Source organism: Vipera ursinii, assembly GCF_947247035.1.
Source record: "Vipera ursinii genome assembly, chromosome: 2".
Taxonomy (NCBI): Eukaryota; Metazoa; Chordata; class Lepidosauria; order Squamata; family Viperidae; genus Vipera; species Vipera ursinii.
In genome coordinates, this window is record NC_139513.1 from 266,474,512 (window position 1) to 266,498,434 (window position 23,923).

At 41.5% G+C, this 23,923-nt stretch overlaps 1 protein-coding gene across 1 annotated transcript in view; it reads right to left on the reverse strand.

Moving 5' to 3' along the window:
* RNF180 (ring finger protein 180) overlaps positions 1 to 21,530 on the reverse strand; it is a 43,578-nt gene extending 22,048 nt beyond the window's left edge. Inside the window, 5 exon segments of the mRNA XM_083351602.1 lie at positions 6,651 to 7,332; positions 7,334 to 7,559; positions 7,913 to 8,026; positions 12,902 to 12,997; positions 21,279 to 21,530. Coding sequence (XP_083207728.1) covers positions 6,651 to 7,332; positions 7,334 to 7,559; positions 7,913 to 8,026; positions 12,902 to 12,956 — 1,077 coding nt within the window. The 5' untranslated portion in view covers positions 12,957 to 12,997; positions 21,279 to 21,530.
* Between the last annotated feature and the right edge of the window lie 2,393 nt (positions 21,531 to 23,923).

Genomic DNA, 23,923 nt, shown 5'->3' on the forward strand with positions numbered 1-23,923 from the left:
ACACACACACACACACACACACACTTTTTCTACTCTTTCCCCCCACATTTTTGCTTCATAATTACCTTTTTGAGCTAGGATAATCAGAACACTATGTTACAACCATGATTGTATCTTGCATTTCATTACAATGACCCTTTTACTTGCAATCCCTTTCGTATTTTTTTTTAAATCCAAGAAGTTAAATGTCATGGAAATGAATTTCAAAACAGCATGGCATGAATGAAGACTGCTTTCCTATCATTTATCTTACCAACAATTGCATTAACTCTTGAAACTGCAATTATAGCACTGCTGTAATTATCTGTACAGCAAAACCCATTATCACCATTTGGTGGAGAAATGTACTTACTAATTGTGTATCCCTTGTCGTTTTAATAAGCGATACTGTCATGGGTCACATATTTTTGTAAGTCACCATTTCAAAGAAAGCAAACATTAAACACACAGAATCTACACCTGTGAACTGAATAATATAGTTCATTCTATTGTGACAATACTTTTGAAAAATCACCAACATTTTATTTCAAGTGAAAGTAGGCCTCTGCCATACTGATTTAGTTATTTGTGCTACTATATATGCCTTCCTTTTAGATAAAACTCATGCAGAAATCAGCATGTTCTTTCTTATATATGCATTTCTGTAACTATGAGTAAAATGTTGTGCAATGTACAATAATGTACAATAATGCCCAAACAGACTTTTTGGCCTTGTTTATACATAGCCACAGACAAGTTTACAGTCATATTGAAACTACATTTAATAATTATTTAAATAGTGTTCACCGTTGTAACACCAAAGAATTTTATTAATGACATTCATGTTTTTATTCTCTTATCAAACTATTAACAACTGAACTTATTTTTGGTTTAAATTCATTATTAAATTCTATATAGAAGAAAACAAAACTAGATTAGAATTAAAGTGGTGTAGCAAAAATAAAAGCCGCAATTAATAGCACAGGTCTCACTTAGTCAGTAAATGCCTAGCCCTAGGCTATAGGCAACCATTAATACTGTTGCAAAAAAAACCCTCTACTAACATGTCCACATGGTCAGAATATGTTGAGCATGACTTAAAGGAGATTTTACTTTTAGCCTGTACAGATAAACATTTTTAATAAGGACCTGGTTTAAGTTCTATCAGTATCACTTTCGGGTCAGTGTTGATTTAAGTCCCTGAGGTTTTCTTAGCAAGATTTTGGAAGTGATTTGCCATTGGTTCCTTTCTAGGGCTGAGAGAGCCCAAGATCACACAGCTTCCTTTGTATCTAAGGTGGAACTAGAAATCAGACTCTCCCAGTTTCTAGTTTAATTACTGCACTCTTTCTAATTAATAATAATAATAATAATAATAATAATAATAATAATAATAATAATAATAATAATAATAATAAAATTGGAAAGGACCTTGGAGGTCACCTAGTCCAACTCCCTGCTCAGGCAGGAAACCCTATACCATTTCAGGCAAATGGCCGTCCATTTCCACTTTTTATATTTGTCCTTTTTGTCTTTCAATTTATCAGAGAGTTCTTTATGCAGCCATGCTGGTTTCTTTTGAGAGCTGTTATTTTTCTTCTTCATTGGTATTGTTCTAGACTGGGCTTTTATAATCTTACTTTTCAAAGTTTCCTAAGCTTCTTGAGTTGTTTTCCCCTTGAGGATTCTCATCCATCGAATCCTTCCCAAACTTTCTCTACGTTTGTTGAAATTAGCTCTCTTCAAGTCCAAGATTCTAGTTTGACTGTGTTCTATTGCTTGTGCTTGCATAATGTTGAATTCCAATATTGCATGGTCACTCCCCCCCCAAGGTTTCTGTGGTTTCAACACCTTTTATCATTTCATCTGTTAGTGAGAATTAAGTCCAATATGCTGATCCCCTAGTTCCCTTCTCTACTTTTTGGGAGACAAAGTTGTCTGCTAGGTTTGTTTGGTCTTCCACTTGGTGTAGTTTGTCTCCCAGTTGATGTCAGGGTAATTAAAGTCCCCCATTACTATTGTGATGTGCTTCCTACATACCTTAGTTAACTGACTAGCAAAAAGTTCATCTATTACAGGCATGTCAAACTGCTGGCCCGCGGGCCGGATGCATCACGATGAAACCTTGCCCTCTCCATTGCCAACAATGGGGAAAAACGTTGCACGACATCACGTGATGTTGCAAGTTTGACATGCCTGATCTATTATTTCTGTTTGGTTGGGTGGCCTAAATCTGTGTTGACTTTATTACATAACCTGTGTGGTGCCTGAGTTCCCCTATTTTCTTACCACCTGTTTGATTAATGTACTTTGTGTGGCACTCGCTATTAAAAGCTTGATTTTGCTTGACAGCAAGATTGATATTCTTGTCCACACTCACATCTATGTTACATGCACTGATAAGCCTATACATTTTTGATTGCCAGGGGCAGAAATGTTCTGTCTCAATTAACCCACTGTCCCCGTTTAGTTTAAATATTTCACCAGAAAAATCTGTTAATTTATTGTCAAGTAACTCAGTCCCTTTCTTTGATGGATGCAAACCATCTCTTTTGTACATTTTTTCATTGGACCAGATACAGACATTGTGACTAATATATCCAAAGCCTTCCCATTTACACCACTCCTTTAGCCACATATTGAATTCTGCTATGCACTGGCCTTTTCCATTTTGCTCCTTATACACTGGTAAAACCTCTGAAAAAGCAAGCCTACAGCCTGTCCTGCTAAGTTCCTGCCTCAAGATCTGGAAATCATTCTTCACAGAGAGTACATATTTTTGGGACAGATCATCCACATCACACTCCTTGCTGGCATTCTTGACTATTTTAAAAATATGCTTCTTGTCCCTACTGGCAGTAGCACCTGGAAGACACCTGACATCTTTTGAAACCTCTGTATCCTTTCCTAAATTTACATCCCTTATAACTGAATCAACAACCAGGAGGTGGCTTCTCTTTTTGGATGTCTTGCTTTTCTTGCTTGACTGGTGTGTAATACCTGATTCACACTTTCCCCTGTCCAAAACAAGTTCTTCATCTTGGACCACGATCCCCTGCTTATTTGAATTATCATCATTCCAACTACCTTGACCTGTCTCAAATGTCCCTAATTAGATCAGCAAGGGCACTGTGTCTGTTATGCAGGGACACAACGAAAGCTTTGTGTTTGTGGTTCACAGCTCTCACCTTGCCAGATCCCACAGTTGTCCATACTACTCTTCTCCTGCAGGATCTTTGTTGTAGAGGGGGCAGATAACACGGCAGCTCAATAGAGCAGAAAAGCTGAACCGGACACCTAATTTCTGCCTGAAAAGCACAGATTACAGACCCTACATATGTAATCTGTCCTTGTAGACTAGTGATTTGTTTACAGGTAGGACAGTATCCAAGTATGAAAAGAGTACTGCGAAAGACAGCAGCAAAACAAGTGTTGCACTGAACTAAGCAAAACATTAAAATGAAATCACAATTTCAGATGCACTTGCCCTGAGTCTACTACTACTAGATTTTTAGTTATGATTCAGCGCGCGGGATGCTACCTTTCTGCTCTGCACTCCCTCTTAACTCACAGTTTGCAGCACTTCCCAGCAACCTCTACGCAATTCAGATGCAATGGAGAACCAACCAGAAACTCAGCTACCTTTCTGCTCTTTCTTCTCTTTCTACCTCTTAACCCACAGCTTGCAGCACTTCCCAGCAACCTCTACGCATTCAGATGCAATGCAGAACCAACCAGAAACTCAGCTACCTTTCTGCTCTGCACTCCCTCTTAACTCACAGCTTGCAGCACTTCCCAGCAACCTCTAAGCAGTTCAGATGCAATGGAGAACCAACCAGAAACTCAAGAAACTAATAAACTTCAGATTTATACTCCCTTACCTAAACTTACTGAAAACTAGACAAGTTTATACATGTGGAATTTTAAAAGAGTCTGTTAGAAAATAGTTTTTACTCTCTAATATCTGACCTAAGCTACTGCTGCAAGAAACACTTCACTGCATTCTAAAATAATACACTGAATGCTTCCTAGGTTCCATGGAACAAACAATATCTGTAAGAATGTAACAAATATTTATTTTTCTTTTAATAGCTTGGAGTTGAATCCCTGAAAGCCAACAAACTGCAGCTGTTACAGTATTCTTGGTGACTTGTACTGCAGCCAAAACTGGCTGCTTCTCCTCATACTTTGTGCATTTGAGTTCACCTTGAGGCAAACTTTTAAGATCAGTTGATTTTCTTGGATATCACTTTACTTTCTTAATATCTCAATTCTGTTTCTCCATTCAAGGGAATGCCTTTCCAGAGAAGGTACGGGTCAGCATCTAACCTAATCATGTTAACTAACAAATGCCATTTCCTCTGCTTTCTTCTCTCTTAACAATGACAGTGGTTTTTGAATTGAATCTTTATGTTCTGAGTTGCTTCTTTAAATTACTTTAAGTAATAGATTGTTTTTGCAATATTGTGCAAATTCTGGAGCATTTAATCTAATAAAAATAACTACTTTTTAACTTTCTAGAAAAAAACCTTCCTATTTAGTCTTTCCAGGATGCAGTCTGAGAAATCTATACTGCCTATCAAGTTTGATACAGTTGAGGATCTGGAACATGGAATATTTTCATAGCTCCCAAAGTACAAGTTTCCATAAAAAAATTAACTCATGGATAATGATATAAAGCACCTATTAAGATCTTAGGAACATAAAAATGTTTTATATCTTCTGTAAAGCCCAGCCAATGATTAAATGGTATTGAGATTATTTGACATTGACTTTTAGGAAACAGAAATATTTCTTGACTAAGATGCTACCCATATTTATCATCAGCATTTTGAAAATGCAACAAAACCATTCACAAGAGATTAAGAGATGCTGCATTTCAACATCAGATATAAGCATTATTATGTTTAATCTCGGCAGCCAACAAATGAAATAATGTTAAATTTTACTTTAAAAAACATTTTCAGCATAATATAGCATGTGGCATTTTATTTATTAGAATTTACAATTTTTTGTTTCTTGGCAGCTTGAGGAAATTTGGTGCCCCCTGCTGTTAGAAAAAAGCCCTAAACTTCTGTTAGTATGTTACTTAAGAATTTTATACAAAAAAAAATTAGTAACCAAAGAGAAAAAAAATGTAACTCAAGACATATGATTAACTTATAGCATGCAGATATGCTACATAATAAATGGCAGCATTACTGGGATTTTTTTTTAAATATAGTTCTTATATTCAAGAAATAGAAATAATTACAATTATGTGCTAACATGCTAAAAGAGATTTTTAGAATGGGAATTTCAGTTTGCACTATTAACATGAAAACTGACAGGAATGCTGATACAAATGTACAGATCTTTATATTTTAAAAATGTATAAGTTTTTAATGTATAGGGTGAGTTATACTGATGGTTTAACTAAAAGGATAGAAAAAAGGGTGAATGGAAGAAGTTGAATGTCCAGCATACTACACAGGAGTTAATTTCAACACAATAGAAACTAGAGTTGCAATAAAAACAACATTCTACAGATGATGTGCTTCTTTAATTCTCACAGTGTTTTATCATAAACAAATGAAAGATCTTTTTCATTCATTCCTTTCCATTTGTACCTACAAACAGACTTAAAGCCTGCATTTGAAACACACCGGTTTTTAAGCAGATATTCAGCAAACAATCATGTTTTTCATTCATTCTTGGGTCTCCAATATTTTTTTCTGTAGTCTCATATACCCACCACACATTAACTTTACTAACCTTTCCCTCAGATTGCATAAAACTGTACAATTTTCCTCAAACCATGTTTTATTTATTTAAACCATTTATATAGCCCCCCATCTTAAAACAAACTCTGGGCAGCTCGCAATCAAGTTTCTTTCATACTTGCACTCTGATGTTGGACATTAATTTGTATCACAATGTTTTGATGCATATTTTGTCACTTGCCAACCGTGTGTTTGTAAGAGTCCAATACAAATGGCTGATCAGGCGAGTATTCATCTAAAAATTAGAAAGTTAATAACTGTTCTATTATCACTAATATATCACTTTAGATAGCTGTATTGTTTTCTAATATTGTCTTTTCAACATCTATTTTATTTTCCCGGACATTTTAATTTTATTTGTAGTGAACATGTTAATATTTTCCTACACTGGAATTTATTTATTTTTATTTCTGCTTTTGTTGTCACTGTATCAAGTTTAATTCCTAATGTCTGTATGGACAAATGCTTGCTGTGCTCCAAGGACAGTCCTGTAATCCCTTTGATACTATTCATCCATATTAATCATTGTTGCCATTGTCTTCTCAAATTTACAGTTGCTGTTGTATATTTTAACCTACTTTTATATTTTAGTCACAATTTCAAAATGTCTAAAAAAATACTGAAAGAAAGCGCTTACACATTTCAGAATAGATACTCAAATATAAATATGATATTGAATGTATATTTCATGAGGATTGTAGAATAGTTCTACAAAACAAAATGCTGGAAATATTGAAATATTGAAAATAAAATTGAGATAAATAATTGCTAGGTATGATAGGTTATTTTTATGTTTAGAAGTTCCAAGGAAAACTTTCAGAAATAATTTTAAAATACACCAAAGCTCCACTTAGTACTCATAGAAACATTCTTCATCTAATATAATCTATAAATCATTATTATACATACCTGGTCTTGCCACCTATGTTTTCTCCCCAAATTGTTCAACTGGTTTCTTTTTTTCTTGTACAACTCTTGATCAATAGTTGTGAAGGGCTGAAGAAGATAAAAAGGTATGATATGCAGCTGGAGAGTATTTTCTTTTGCAATAGTCTCTGATGAAGGTAAAAACAGCTGTTGATCAGTAACAGCACTCTCAAGATAACTTTTTGAAGCTTTCCAAACAGGATTAAACCCAGTTTCTTCTTGTGCTAATATTCTGTAAGAAGTAACTGAAAAATTCTTTGAAAGCTTGGTAGTATCTGATTCAAGTTGGAACTGAAAATAATTGTGTGCTTTGTTGGATTTCAGTGGTAAACAATCTTTTGAATTAAAACGCTGTGTTTCATGTTGCCTAGAGAAAACAGGTCTCTCAATTGTGGATATTCCATATAAAGTAGGTAGCAAGACAAGCCTCTTTCTCAAACTCTGTGGTATTCTATGAAAAGCTTTTACAGTGTATCCGTCATTCTGAGCCAGTGAAGCTGAAATACTTGCTTTTAGATTAGACACTTTGAAGCATAGTTTTTTATTATTCATCTCAAAGTTAGCTGATCTCAATTCTAGGCAAAGTGCCTCCATTAATCTTCCAGTACTGTCATTACTTTTAGCCAGATATGGAACTCTTTGATTTTCAGCTCTCAGAACTTCTAGCACTTTGGTGTATTTCTTTACTAGAATCAAAATGGCATTTACAAAGTGACAAGTGCTTTAGTTGTGATTTTGGTAACCTAGCAGCTATCGGGCAGTCAGTTTGTCTTTTACAAAGATGTATATCTGTAAACTGTCCAAATAAACATGCTGTATTACTGATAAAGTTATATTCTTCAAGACAAGCCTCACAGAATGGGAAGTTCAATTTTCCAGTTGTCCATCTGCCTATGGGAGAAAATAAGTCATTAATTCGTCATAATTCATGAGATAAGAAATGGTCATGAAGTCAATTTTCTTCCACAAAATAGGAAAGACTATATACATATCATATTATAACTGAAAAAGAGCAAATAATCAAATAACAAAGGACAACATTTAATACTTTTGAAAAAGTTCCTTGAGATAAATACATCTGGAAAATGTTCATGTTAATGATATATTGTAAACATTTAAAAATATTCTCCGATATTACTAAATACATTCATTGTATATTTATACTTACTACTGAGTATTTTTGAACCATTAAGCAGAATTAAAAACATCTGAGAAATTATAATACCATGTGCCATTAATATTACCTGATAAATAAGTTTCCCAAAGTTGGGGGTCTAGTTCTACATCAAAGCTAAATAGCTTATCAATGCTTTTACTGTTGTTGTTTTTCTGAAGTACTATAGGAACAGAACCATCTACTGTTGGTAATAAAGAGGGCATTGTAAAGAGACAATTAAGAAAAATGCTTAAGCAAGTCAAAATACCCAGTACAACAATAAGAAGCAGTATAACAGTTTCAATGCAAGATAACTGATTTAATATATAATCTTCATAATATATCAAGATTAGGCCTATTGCAAGTCCCTCTCCTTTTGAGCTAGATAGATCATGGACAAGGCAACAGGTCTCCGCAGTGGTAGTCCATAATTTATGTAGACCTGTGTTTCTCAGCTTTGGCAACTTTAAGAAGTTGGAAGTCCACACATCTTAAAGTTGCTAAGGTTGAGAAACACTTCTGTAAAGGTACAGATGGCCACATTCCTGTTAACATTTTACAAACAAGCTAGAGTTCTTTCAGCCTCTGGTAAACCCTTGAAATAAATTAGTTTAATGTTAAGAATGCCTATTTTTTTATTAATGGCTTTAAATTATATTAACTAACTAAATTGAGCTTTTATTTTTGTTCTGATTTTTGCATTTGATTTTCTTGCATTCTACCCAGAGTCCATTAGGATCGTGTGACTTATAGGTATTGCTAAATACCGTATATACTTGAATATAAGCCGACTCGAATATAAGCCAAGACCCCTAATTTTACCCCCCAAAAATGGGAAAAGTTGGTGACTCGAGTATACGCCGAGGCTGGGAAATGCAGCAGCTCACCTTATGCTCCTCTCCAGAGATCTTCCCTCAGCAGCGGCCGGCAAAGTAGCTCGCACACGAAACAAGCCCGGCAGAGGAGCCGGAGCGGCGAGCAGAGGCGCCCGGCCCAGATCCTGCAAGGCCCGGCCGAGACACGCCCCCAGCAGCGGAGCTGCTCCGGCTCCTCTGCCGGGCTTGTTTTGCATGTGAGCTACTTTGCCTGACGCTGAGAAGACCCGCTTGGGCACTCGGGTTGGTGTCAGTCTCCGCAGACCCTTCTCATTTCCAGGAACGTCAAGCGCGCTTGGCTCCCCACCCCCACGGCAGGGCAGGGCAGGGCAGAGACTTGCTCGCCCTGAAGAGAAACGAAGGGCTTGCAAACTCCCCGCGAGAAGCTGGGCGAAGCGCGCGGCTGGAGGAGTGTGTGCCTGCGCGCGTATTTACGAAAGAAACGCTCCGAGAGTTCTTCTTTCTCCGCCCCCTTGGGGGGAACTCTAGCGACTGCTGTAGCCGCGCTTCTCTTCTCGGCTCCGAAAATAGGGATTTCTACTCTCTCTCTCTCTCTCTCTCCCCTCCCCACCCCGCATTCTCCTGCCTCTTCGATTGCGACAATAAAAGGGCGAAGGGTGCGCTGGTTTCTTCCTCCTTCCTCCCCTCCCCTCCCCGATTGTCAGGTGAGGCAGCTGGAGGTCTGGCCGGGAGATTGTAGCCGTTTTGAAATGCCGCGTCTTGAAACGCCCGATCAGCTGATTTTCGGGTGGAAGAGCCGCAGCTTGAATCTGTTTGCATCTGCCTCAATTAGACCGAAACGGCCTGAATTTGACCAGAGTTGCTTTGTAATGGCTGGAGGAACTGTAGAGGAGGTCTTGCTGGGAGATTGTGGCCGTTTTGAAACACCGCAGCTTGAAACGCCCGATCAGCTGATTTTCGGGGCGGAAAGAGCCACGGCTTGAATCTGCTTGTATTTGTTTGAACTTAACCAGAAACGGCTCGTAATGGCTGGAGGAACTGCGGAGGGAGTGAATGCTCCAGCCTGGAATATTTGGAAAGGCTGGGGGAACCGGATGAACTGCAGCTTAAGCGACTGTTGCCGGAGGAGCCATGGCTTGAAACGCCCCAGTTTTGGGGCAGCGTTTGCTTGTTCCGGGTAGAAAAAACACTGTCGACCCCGGCATCTTTTGTGGGGATTTCCCATTTCCCGTTGCGAAACCAGCCGAGCCCAAGTCCACCCTTTCTTTTTTTTCCACGGCACGCTCGGTGCCTTTCCCACGATCGTGTCTCCTTCAGATCTTACGCAAGCTTCCTCGATTTCCGTGTGTGTGTGTGTGTGTGTGTGTGTGTGTGTGTGTGTTTCTTTCTTATTCCTCCCTTCTCTGGTGGTTGGAAAGGCGTGTGACGCGCTTCGACAACAACTCTGCTGGCTCTCTCGGTGGGAACCTCCCATCCTCTATATACCCCCATTTCGGCTGCTTCGCAAACTGCTTCCTCCACCCCACCCCACCTCACCCCTCCCCGCAAAAGATGCCGGGGTCGACAGCGTTTTTTCTACCCGGAACAAGCAAACACGCAGGCAACCCTGCACTATTCAGCTCAGTGAAGTCACGCTTGGTTAAAAAACAGATTTAATAATAATAATAAGAAGAAGAAGTTGGGCTGATCAAATGTTTCAATAATGACTGAAGGAGAGCTGCTTGTACCTTGGTCTTTGTGCTGGTGTCTTGACATGCCAGTGTTTTTATTTATTCCATTTATTCCATTTGATCAGCCCAAAGTACAAAAAAAACCCCCAAAAAACAAGGTCTAGTTTCACGGCGAAGAGCAACCGGAGTGCCAATCAATTAGTTAACAGACTTCATCAGTTCCAAAATCAAGATCACACCGGCAAGCTTTGTCAGTTGTCACTCGCGGCAGTACAAATACACTAGTACGGAAAGCTGCCGTTCACTTTCGGGGGGAGGAAAAAAAACACAACAACACCGCACGCTTTCCGCCCCGAAAATCAGCTGATCGGGCGTTTCAAGCCATTTCAAGCGTGACTTCACTGAGCTGAATAGTGCAGGGTTGCCTGCGTGTTTGCTTGTTCCGGGTAGAAAAAACGCTGTTGACCCCGGCATCTTTTGCGGGGAGGGGTGAGGTGGGGTGGGGTGGGGTGGAGGAAGCAGTTTGTGAAGCAGCCGAAATGGGGGTGTCAAGCCCTACGGGGACCAGGGGAGCACTTCCAACAATGCCCGCGCAGCACCGAAGGCCCATTGGCACCCGCACCCCCAACTGTTCGGCGGGCGAACGCCAGACCCGCTGCCGCACTTACAGCTGATCGGCGGCCGGAGGAGATTGCGAGCGGCTGCGGAGGTTCCGCGCCGGCACAAACAGCTAATCGGTGGCTGAAGGAGACTGCGAGCGGCTGCAGAGGTTCCGTGGCCGCATCAACAGCTGATCGGCGGCCGGAGATTGTGGACAGGCGCAGAGGGTCCGCGTCAGCACAGACAGCTGATCGGCGGCTGAAGCAGACTGCGAGCGGCTGCGGAGGTTCCGCGCCGGCACAAACAGCTAAGGGGCAGCCGGGGACGTCTACCGGTGGTCACGCAGCGCGATCAACTGAGCAGCAGCTAGAAACAGCCGCCGACGGTCGCACGGGCCTCACGGGACTTTTCGGGTCCGATGGCGGCTTGGAGAGTGTGGGTGGCTGGTTCGCAGACCTGGTGCAGGGGGGGCCAAGCCGCACCGGGCGCAACATCGGGGGGGCGCGACCGGCGGACTAGGGCAAGGCTGCTCGCGAGCGAGGGGTATCTGTGCCTGCGCCGACACAGAAACGCTTCTCTCTCCGGGTGGGGGAAGGCTCAGCGGCTCCCTGGGTCTATATACGCCTCTGTATGTGCACGCCGCCTCGCGCTCCCGCAAACGAGAAAGAAAGAACGGCAACGTCTGCGAGCCTCGCCAGCGGCGGCGTTCCTCGGTGTGGGCGTGCCTGCATCTTTGGGTGTGAGGCTTTCGGAGAGGCTGCCTTTGGCACCTGGTACTTGCAGCCGGTGTAAAAGAAATGAATTCTCGCCCGGTTTCACAGACTTGTTCTTTTACACCGGCTGCAAGTACCAGGAGCCAAAGGCAGCCTCTCCGAAAGCCTCACACCCAAAGACGCAGGCACGCCCACACCGAGGAACGCCGCCGCTGGCGAGGCTCGCAGACGCTGCCGTTCTTTCTTTCTCGTTCGCGGGAGCGCGAGGCGGCGTGCGCATACAGAGGCGTATATAGACCCAGGGAGCCGCCGAGCCTTCCCCCACCCGGAGAGAGAAGCGTTTCTGTGTCGGCGCAGGCACAGATACCCCTTGCTCGCGAGCAGCCTTGCCCTAGCCCGCCGGTCGCGCCCCCCCAGATGTTGCGCCCGGTGCGGCCGGCCCCCCCTGCACCCCCCATGCTACGCCACTGCACTACAGTCCTCGTGTTTCCCAGGGTTGCCCGTCATGCCAGACATTCCCTATAGCCCGATTCTTTAGCTCCCCACGTTCCTTAATTCGAGCGAATTTTGTCGGTGCTCCGTGGAGAAACAATATGCAAATGCTGTTTATTTAACCGCGCAAAACTTTTTTAAGACTTTTCATTTCTGTTTTATGCATGGGCTGGGTGGGTCACGAAGTTTACCTCTGGGGACAGCTCGGCCACGCCCGCGCCCACCAGCTGTTTGGTGGGCAAACGCCCAACGCCGGTGGATCCCGCCCGGCTCCGGAGACAGCCCGGCCACGCCCGCGCCCATCAGCTGTTTGGCGGGCAAACGCCGGCGGCCGCGCCAACTGCTGAGGCAGCCGTGGGAAGCCCAGCCGGTGGAACCCCCCCGGCTCCGGAGACAGCCCGGCCACGCCCGCGCCCATCAGCTGTTCGGCGGGCAAACGCCGAACGCCGGTGGAAGGCGCCCGGCTCTGGGGACAGCCCGGCCACGCCCATCAGCTGTTTGGCGGGCAAACGCCGGCGGCCGTGCCAACTGCTGAGGCAGCCGTGGGAAGCCCAGCCGGTGGAACCCACCCGGCTCCGGAGACAGCCCGGCCACGCCTGCGCCCATCAGCTGTTTGGCGGGCGAACGCTGAACGCCGGTGGAAGGCGCCCGGCTCCGGAGACAGCCCGGCCACGCCCGCGCCCATCAGCTGTTCGGCTGAAAAATTCGGCTTATACTCAAGTATATACGGTAATAGTTTAATTCATAATTAAATTGGGGCTCTTACCTTTTTTATTATAAAAGTCACCCAATCTGAAAAAGGTTGTATGTTCACGTGCCATACGTTAGATTTATCCAGGGAGGTAATGGACAATCAAGGTCGCTATAAAATAAAATTAAATGTATTATTAGCATTGTATATATTTTCAATGTAAAGTTTTTTTATTTTTTTACTTCCAACATTTTATTATATGTGTTCATTGTAAGAATTTTCCTTTCCCCTTTTCACTTTTTCCATTCTCAATATTTCTATTCTGAAGCTAGTTTATTCTTAATAAAGTTCTACTTTTATCCTTCTTTCATACCCTTTCAACAAGCTTAAACAAATGGCTGGAATTAAGTATGCCTGTTTTTGCAGTATCATCCTCATACTTCAGACTGCTTTATTTCTTGCCTTTCAGGTCTAGTAGGAAATGTAAGTTTCCCATATGTTTCCTGTCAACATTCTGACCAAGCCCAAGGCTGATTAGTTTCAGCAAGTGCTGAAAATACTTCACGTTCAGTTCTTAATATCATAATCCAAAACAATTAGATCCCAAATTATAAGGATGTTTTTTATGTTTTGGTATAAGCTGTCCTGAAGGGATTACTCTAAAATTTAATTATGATTACTTTTTAATTTATAAGAAATTAATTTTTCAGATAGGAAATATACCTGATGCCTTAACTAGGTATAATTGAATCTGCAATATCTCCCAAATAAAGTGAAAATATAAAGTATATAATGTCCACTGAAAGATATACTATAACAATTATACTACAGTATGTCTTAGAATGATTTATTGGGAGCTGTAACATTCCAATTTACCGCCAACTAATAGAATATTAGGGACGCGGTGGCTCAGTGGGTTAGGATGCTGAGCTTGTCGATCAGAAGGTCGGCAGTTTGGCGGGTCGAATCCCGAGTGCCACGTAACAGAGTGAGCACCTGTTACTCGTCCCAGCTTCTGCCAACCTAGCAGTTCGAAAGCATGTAAAAATGCAAGTAGAAAAATAGGGACCACTACGGTGGGAAGGTAACAGCACTTCGTGCGCCTTTGGCCTCTAGTGATGCTGGCCACATGACCACGGAGACGTCCTCGGACAAGCGCTGGCTCTTCGGCTTTGAAACGGAGATGAGCACTGGTCCCTAGAGTTGGAAACGACTAGCACGCATGTGCGGGGGAACCTTTACCTTTACCTAATGGAATATTATTCTTCATTTACATAAATGAATCTTATGAAAGAATTTGAAAACAGTATATTATTATATATGTTTTTAAAGTGCATAGATTTTAAACCATAAAAGAAAAGCATAAAATTGTTTAAATGTGAAAATACTTCATGTCAACAGGGCTTTTCATATACGATGATTGCTAGGCTTCCCATTTGTTATCCCAAACCAAAATGCAGCTCAGCCAAAATGCTATAATTTCTGTAGTCTCCCCTATACTAGTATAACATGAAAGTTCATCCTATTATTTTAAATTCATTTAACTGGCTTGTCGATCATCTCAGTTTCTACACTGCAAAAGTACTGTAATAATAAATAGACATATCTATAATTAGCACATATTTATGGAACTATAATTTTAATTTTTTGAAATGAAATACCTGTGTTCTTTTTATTACTTTTTTAGTTAATAACCTCTTGCGTGGATATTTGGAGTGCATTTGAAAAATGTATTAAAGACCAGGAAGTCCAACAGGATCTGTATGCTCTATGCAAGAATATGCCTCCCTTTACAAACCAGAGAGATACTTATATAGCTGTTTCTAAATTTCGGAGAGCACCAACTGTAGCAAGTTTTAACACTCTCCCCATAGCAGTTCTGGAAGGCCAATGTAATAAAGTCCCATAGAAGCTGTTATTGTGTCCTTATGGACAGGGGACCATTGAAGTCACAGCTCATGTCCTATAAAGACTCATGGATTCATTTTATAACTCCTTCCCTGACAAAATATTTGGGAAATATTGAACTCTTTTATGTAGCGCTATTACTATCAGTTCAGTATGATACAGTGTCTTTGAACGTAGAAAATGCAGAACTTTTTCTGCATGTGATAAAATAGAAAATGCAGAACTCCCATCTTATCTGTGGTGTCCCATTTCTCAGCAAACCATTGTTGTACATGTAGTCCTCTATTTACAATTTGTCATTTAAGGACCCTTTAAAGTTACAGCAGACTTTTAAAAAACTACTTATGACCTGTCCTTGAAGTTACAATTGCTGCTCTATCCCCTGCAGTCATGTAATCACATCTCAGGCACTTGGCAATCTGTTTGCATTTATGACTGGTTGCCAAGTGCCCCACGATCATGTAATTACCATTTGCATTTTTTTCTGCTGGCTTCCCCAGAAAGTCAATGGAAAAACCAGCAGGAAAATTTGCAAGCTGTTGCTGCCTGCCAAAGGATTCTCCCTCCCTTCTGTTCATTGGGGGGGGGGGGGGAACTCCTATGGGAAGAGGAGAAAGGAAGCTTGGAACATGAAGACCCAAGCTGCTTTTCTCCAGCCCAGCACTAGATTTTTTTTTTTCTGTGCATGGAGAGGAGAGGGACTCCTGCTAGAAAAAGGAAGGTTGGAATACAAAAATCAGTCAGTGTCAACTTTAAGAAAAATATAAATGGTCTGGATGATAAGACAGCTGAAAGACAGCTTGGAAAACCAGGTAGTAATCCTCAAAACTTGAATCACAGTAATTAGAAAACATAACCATCACCTGGAATTTCACAAATTAGAATGATTCTATATTGTAATTGGGACAACAAAAAGTCAACAAAATTCAAAATGATCTTCTGCCTTCCTAGAGTGTTGTTCTCTGTAGTTGGTTGAAATTTTAATATAGCAGTCACAGTGTTGGAAAAAGAGTATAGTAACACAACTATTTTTAAAATTAGATAATTTAACATTAATAACTGCCTTAAACTGAATCTATATATTATTAAAATGCTCATGTCTATAACCTTTAACTGGGTGAAATGGTGCATCATAGGTCAAAACCTTTTAAACCAAGGTACCTGCATCTCAAATAGGCTAACATCCAGAATATGTACAAAAATCCAGAACTCATAAATCCCATTGAATTTAAATTTGGCAAATTCTACGAAACAATTTATACATAAAAATTATCATGAAGCATTTTATTACATTATACAAAATATAACAATTTCCTGCTGGTCTTTGACTATACTATACAATTCGACATAGAATACTTTCAAGGTTGATACATCTCTGAATATCTCCCTGAATTTTTAAAACTGTTCAAGAACGCTTTGTCAATTGTTGGGAAGGTTTTGAGGAATCTGGTAAGGAAATATCTCTGAAATGATGATCCAAGGGGTTGTGGATGTTTCATTTACCCTAAAGATCGATTCAGATTCCATACATCAGTAAACATTTAGATCATCTTGCCACATTAGGTGCTAAGTTTATCAAAGCTATGCAAATCTTCAGAGTTGGTGACCAAAATGATGTCTTTGACTCACTCTGAGACACCTGCTAAGGATCAATGATTGAATACAGATTTGTTCAGAATCGATTTATATGGAAGGCAATTATCACAAACAATGTCCAGGTCACCTGCTGGTATTTATTGATAAGCCTGACAAGTTTTTAGGTAAAAAAAATATAGAATTAGCATATACCTCCAGTCTAACAAAGTCTTCTCTCAAGAACATTTTGCCCTTGCTTTAATTTGAAAGATTTGCTTCCTCATTTCTCAAGGATGTATACAGGTGATCCTCAATCTATGACCACAACTGAGCACAAAAATTCTGTTGCTAAGTGAGACAGTAGTTAAATGAGTTTTGCCTCATTTTTTTACCTTTCTTGCCATAGTTGTTAAGTGAATCACTGCTGCTGTTAAATTAGTAACACATTAAGTGAATCTGGCTTCCTCATTGATTTTGCTTGTCAGAAGGTCGCAAAAGGTGATCACATAACTCCAGGAAACAGCAACCATCATACATACTAGTCAGTTGCCAAGCATATTAATTTTGATCAGTGATGATGGGGATGCTGCAAAGGTTGAAAGTGTAAAAAACAGTCATATGTCACTTTTTTCAGTGCTGTTTTAACTTTGAGTGATCAATAAATGAATTGTTTGTAAACTGAGGACTACCTGTACTTCCAAATGACTGAAGGATGTGGATTGACCCTCCACATTTTGACTCAATAGTTCAATTCTGTCAGATACCGTATTTTCCGGCGTATAAGACGACTGGGAGTATAAGACGACCCCCTACATTTCCTATTAAATTATAGGGTTTGGGCTATACTCGCCGTATAAGACTACCCCTCTTCCAATGCACACCAAATAAAAATTTAAAAACATCAGATTTGATTTTAATATGGTAATTTTAATTCAAATGCTTATGACATGCAAGTACTTAGTAGGAAAACTGTCACTTATAAACATAAGGCTGTTTGTCATCAAACATGTAAACATAAAACAGTGCAAGCTAACTAAACTTAATAATAATAATAATAATAATAATAATAATAATAATAATAATAATAATAATAAGTTGGAAGGGACCTTGGAGGTCATCTAGTCCAACCCCCTGCTAAGGCAGGAAACCCTATACCATTTCAGACAAATGGCTGTCCAGTCTCTTCTTAAAAACTTCCAGTGTTGGAGCATTCACCACTTCTGGAGGCAGGTTGTTCCACTGGTTAATTGTTCTAACTGTCAGGAAGTTTCTCCTTAGTTCTAGGTTGCTTCTCTCCTTGACTAGTTTCCATCCATTGCTTCTTGTCCTGCTTTCAGGTGCTTTGGAGAATAGCTTGGCTCCCTCTTCTTTGTGGCAGCCCCTGAGATATTGGATCACTGCTATCATGTCACCCCTCACCCTTCTCTTCGTTAAACTACACATACCCAATTCCAGCAACCGTTTCCTATTTTCCTAATTCACTTTTTCACTTTTCCTAATTCACTCTAAAGCTTTCCCTGTGCAGAGCCTTAAGTAACACCAGCTGCCTTCAATTAGTGCAGGTTCTCATCCCACCAGGCTCAAGGTTGAGTCAGCCTTCCATCCTTCCGAGGTAGGTAAAATGACGACTCAGATTGTTGGGAGCAATAAGCTGACTTTGTAATAATGCTGCTTGTGGGGTGTGTGTGAAAGCTCTAATAAGCAGGCATATACATAGAATGAAGGCTATTGCTAAGCACATTGATTTGTGCTTTAAATTGTAAGCCGCCCTGAGTCTTCGGAGAAGGGCGGGATATAAATGGGATTAAAAAAAAAAGACCAAATGGGAGATCCGCTCCAGGTTTTCCAGCCAGCCCGCCCAGTTCCTGAGTCAAATGTGTCCTTAGAGCTAAGCTGCTGCTCTGGCTACGTATTCCCTACCTGCCTTTCAAGTTGCTCTTGCATTCCCCACCTGCCTACAGCTGCTCTTCAACTTTAGAAGGAAAGAAGCCCAGACCCCAGCCTGTAAAAAATCACAGACTGCAGCTTCTACTCCAATTAGTCCCGCTTTCTCTGTGCAGACTAAATGGAAGATCCGCTCCAGGTTTTCCAGCCAGTCCTGTCCCTAAAGTTTCAGCACGACCCCTGACTTTTGAGAAGATTTTCATGGGTTAAAAAGTCATCTTATACGCTGGAAACTACGGTATATATTTCTGACTGAAATAAAATTAAAGTGACTTAAATAGCAACAGCAATAGACTTACTGTATATACTGTACCACTTCATAGTGCTTTACAGCACCCTCTAAATGGTTTAGAGTCAGCATATTGCCCCATCAATCTGAGTCCTCATTTTACTAATGTCAGAAAGATAAAAGGCTGAAATAACCTTTTGTCAGTCAGGATCAAACTCCTGGCAGCTTGCACAGTTAGCTTGCAATACTGCATTCTAATCACTGTGCCACTATGGCTCCTTAAACCAACACTGAATTCCATAATAAGAACTTCATACTAACTATAAAGAATGAAGGTGGTAATGTTGTGGTGTGGGAATTCTTTACTGCCTCAAGACCTGGATGACTTGTTATCACTGAAGAAAGAATGCTCTGCTTTTTATCAGAGAATTCTACGGGAGACTCTCAGGCCATTTATGTATTAATATTAAGTGAAGCTGAAGTGCAAGTAGGTGATGTAGCAAGAGAATGATTCCAAACATACAGTCAAGTGCACATGATGACAAAGAACAAATTTGGTGTTTTGGATGGCTAAGTCCAAGTTCATGGAAAAGTAGTTTCATGACCCGAAACAGTTCATGCTAAAATATCTTTGAAAGTTACTGAAGAGAAGCAGCTCTGAATTCCTGTATGGCAATATAAGAGACTGATCACCAATTATAGGAAAGGTATGATTTCAGTTACTGCAGATAAATTTACTGAATCTAAGAGGATGATTCCTCTTTCACACTATAATCATGTGTTGGATGATTTTGTTTAAAAAATAAATTAAGCAGGCACCAATGTTTGATGCTAATTGTTTATATTCCCTTCCTCTACTAGTGCTTTGCTAATATTCAGCGCAAAAATAAAACAGGCTATAAATTAACATAAGTCATGGCTTTTTAGAACTTTCAACAAATTTGTAGTCTGCCTCTTAGGAAGAAAAGAAAGTTTTGAATAGTTAAGCAGCTTTTTCATACTAACAGCATTTAAGAGACTGGCTCAGGAATTCTGGGAGTTGAAGTCCCTGAGTCATAAAAGAGCCAAGATTGCCTACCCCTGGGTTAGGGCAAAACATGAAGAAGAAATATTGTAATTCCACCTAGATTTTGTTTGGTATAAGAGGGGTCAAAATGAAGCTAACAAGCTTTCAAGATTCCTTTATTATAACTTAGAGCAACACTGAAGCATTCCTGTAATCTTTGCAATCTCAGTTTCCTGACCTGGCCTATCTCAAAAAGCTGATAGTTTGAAACTAATCTGCTGCTGAAGATGAATTCAACTCCATTTTCTCCCAGATACTTTGATTCAGCATTGCAACCATAAGCAGAAACTCTTGGTTAGAGCGGCAGTAACGGTTAAACACAATTCTCAACAAATTTACTAAATTAAATGGTGGAGGGGGCATTATCAAAAGGTAATTATTTCAGGATTACTTTTTATCCTGCTGGAAATAGTTGCATCTTTTTTTATTCCTGATGGAAATAGTTACACCTTTTAATTATTTTTTTAGATTACTTCACTTGAAAATAACATAACTTTTCGGTATTGTGCCTCTTGACAGTGAAGGGAATATAGTGGCTGTTTCAAAGACAGATGTCTTCCTTGTAACTGTTGTGACTTTAATCATGTAGTGGAGGTCAACAGGCAGTGAGGTATCACTCAAACATGATTTATGGATCTATTTTTGCCTACCATTGGATCAGAGCAAGGATGCTTCCCCCACTACTCCAAATATAGGAACTCATCAAACTAGTTCCTTAATGCTGCCAAGGTTACCACATTAATGGTCATTCCACAAAGGTGACTTACAGCATCTCCTCCAGACATCCTTGAAATAATGTAAACCTGCCCACCTTACTGTTGTTTTGGGACAATGCTGATTAAACTTACAGAAAACTATTAGTTACTTTATTAGTTGGTAGCCTCTCTTACAGCCAGGGATGGAAAGATGCTGCAGCCAATTGACACTGAATAACTTTTAACTGCTACCTCCGAGATTGACTTAAATATCATTTTTTTAAACACAAACCCTTGGTCACTTGAAAGTTTTTTCCCCCCGTACAGTTTACGATAGAAATATTCCCCCTTCAAACAATACACCTAAGGAGAGCCGAGACCTCTTGCAAAATTCAGAAGACACCCCTTCAAAATAAAGAATCGTCCGGAGGGATTTCTTTTTCAGGAGCCCAACCTTAAAAAGGTCCCCATCCCCATCTGCGCGGCGCCTTTCCGTGCCCTGATGTACCAAGCGGCGTAAAACCGAGCGCGGCTCTCCTTCGCAACAGCAGGAGGGAAACCGGGACGCCCCAACTCCAAGGCGGCCTTTGCTCTAGCCCAGGGGTCTTCAAACTTGGCCCTTTTATGACTTGTGGACTTCAACTCCCAGAATTCCTCAGCCAGCAAAGCTGGCTGAGGAATTCTGGGAGTTGAAGTCCACAAGTCATAAAAGGGCCAAGTTTGAAGACGCCTGCGTCTAGCCCAGGGGTCGGCAACCTCGGCTCTTTTATGACTCGTGGACTTCAACTCCCAGAATTCCTGAGCCAGCTATGCTGGCTCAGGAATTCTGGGAGTTGAAGTCCACGAGTCATAAAAGAGCCGAGGTTGCCGACCCCTGGGCTAGCCGAAGAGAAGCAGCAGCACCTTTCCTGACAGCATCTTACTTTCACGCACTCGTCCTAAAGCCGCCGCCGCCGCCACGAGTAGGCCTCCGCCTCGACATAACGGCGGGCCGAGCCACCGACGCCACCCGACGACAGGCCCGCGCCCATTTACCTGTCTCGCCTCCCGCCGTCGCCGCGGCGCGCGGTCCATGCCGGAGACGCTTCGAGGGTCCGCCGGCAGGTGGGAGGGAGGGCCGCGGTTGAGGAGGAAAGCCGGGAAGGCCGTCTCAGCGGCGTCAATCCGCCGGGCTCGGTATTGGCGGCGGCGGCGACGGTAGCGGGAAACGGGAAGAGACTGGAGACAAAACGGCACGAAAAGCGCTCAGCTCCAGGCCAAGCGACAGGCTGGTTTTGCCTTTGCCACCTTTCCTTCGTCACCGCCCCCTCCCCGCCTGGGTGCGAAGCAGGAGGCGAACAGCTTTTCGTTTATTGGGCTGCTTGCGGGGCGGGGGAGGAAGGGGGTGTCGCAGCAGAAGGAGGTCAGCTAGAGGTTTGGCACGTGCACTTTTAGAGGGGAGGGCAAAGTCAGTTCAGGCATTTGGAGGCCAAGGAAGGCGCTCGAACCCGGGAACTCGCCGTAGGATGTCAAAATCTGCAGGGAGAGGAATCAGGAAAGGCAAAAGGGCGGCGAGAAGCACGCGATGGAATCCCCGCCTTTTTGTAACCGAGGCACGTAAAAGATAGAGAGCGTCTTGAGGGGGGGGGGAATGAAATATCTCCACGTGATCGCTGGAAGTCACACACGATTGGTTGGCACGTAATCACATTAAAAAGGGGCGGGGACGGATGTAGAATAAGGAGGGGCTTCCTTCGCGTGGTTTCCCCTGCCATTTTGACTTTTGGGGGCCCGGCCCCTTTCCTCAGGCACACCTGCGAAACTGATTAGCCCTTGGAAGGGAAACTCTCAGGAAATAGCATTTTAGGTTAGAGTTAGACTACTCCTGGGAAATTGAGAAAACATCCTTAAGAGGCAAATCATGCTGATATCGCTGCCAAAAAAAATTATAGCGTGTAGCTGTGTTCCTGAAGTCACCAAGAACTGAATGTATGAATTGGCTAGAAAAGATGCTGGGGAAACATGTAGATTTTAAACCTGAATTTTTTTTTATTAGGTATAATGCCAGAAAAGCTTGATAAACAGAGTATATATTTTATTCTGCATGTGACAACAGCAGCAACACTTATATTTGCACAATATTGGAAAAATGAAGAAACACAATCGGAGAAAGAAATAATTAAAAAAATATTAATGGACAGTCTATTCAAATAGAATATTTTCAAATTTGGAGCTTATTTTACCAATGGTTGGAGAAACGATCTAGGGATTAGGAATTTAATTTGTATTAGTGAATGATGAACTCAGACAACACATTTGTTGAATAAGCACTGTGCAATTATATTAAAAAACAGTAAAAACTTAAATAAATAATAATAAAAAGAAATCACCCAGAGACTGATCAATAGAGTTGCTTCTGTTTGTTGCCTATGGTTTGGGTGCTTTTTTCTTTTTCATAACATGGGGACTTACAATATGCTATTTTTACTATTCAGGAGAAGATGCTACAAGGGTCATTTGTCCTCTTATCTCCTAATCCAGGGGTGTCAAACTGCTAGCCGCGGGCCAGACGCATAACGATGAAACCACGCCCACCCCATTGCCGGCAATGGGGAAAAAGCTACAATACGTCGTGCGACGTCACGTGACGTCACGAGTTTGACATGCCTGTCCTAATCTAATCAAAGTTGCCTAGGATTATGGCATGCATGCTTGCAGGTAGAAGTTGACACTGAAAATTAGCACTGAACAGAAGTGGATCACAGCCAGGAAGACCTTGGGTCAACATTTGCTTTTCATGGCATCCCTCTGAGATGATAGGCAGATTGGAATGGAAAAGTAAGAGAACAGAATGTCTATGAGATTTTCAGTCATCCAGATCATAAATATGAATCAGTTGCCAAGCATCTGAATGTAAATCACAAGACCCTGGAGATGCTACCACATTCCGACTGATCGGCACTTCTTCTGGGCTCACGAGAAGCACCAGGATCAGCGCCGAGCTCCTGCTGGAGCCTGGCGCTGATCCTGGTGCTTCTGCTGAGCCCTGACAGCCTTGCAGCTCCAGCCGTCTCTTGTTCAGGCTTGTGCAGTGCTGCCACCGGTTCAGCTCATTCCCCTCCCCCGCTACCACTTTTCTAGGATGGTTGCGTACCACCTGCCAGGTGCCAATGTACCACAGGTGGTACCTGTACCACTGGTTGAAAAGCCCTGGCCTAATTCCTAGACATCTGGACTGCTCTCTCCTTATAACATGTTTCAGAGCTGTGAAAACATAGCTTTTCAGAAAAGCACATGAGAAACATTAAAAATGTTGCCTCTTGTTGCTTGTTATGGTATTGATTTCTTATATTTAAATTTTACATTGATACGGAATATAATATAACTGACCCCTGTGGGTTTCTGTTGTGGAAACATACAGTATAAGATGTGAATCTTAAGATTCTTTAGAAATGGAGCTGGAGATGGGGCAGAGAAGAGAAATTTAATTTGTTTTAGTCTCACTTCTCAAAGAAAAATTATGTACATGTTAGAGGTAATTAAAGTACCAATTTTCCTATGATCTTCTTGGCTGTCCTTAACATTCAGCTGTTCTTACTAAAAAAACTGATGGAGAAATATAAGGGCAGAAAGTTGTGTTTCTAGTTTATTATTTTTAGTAATTTATAGCTTGGTCTGCTTTGCAGTGGGTGGCTAAAACT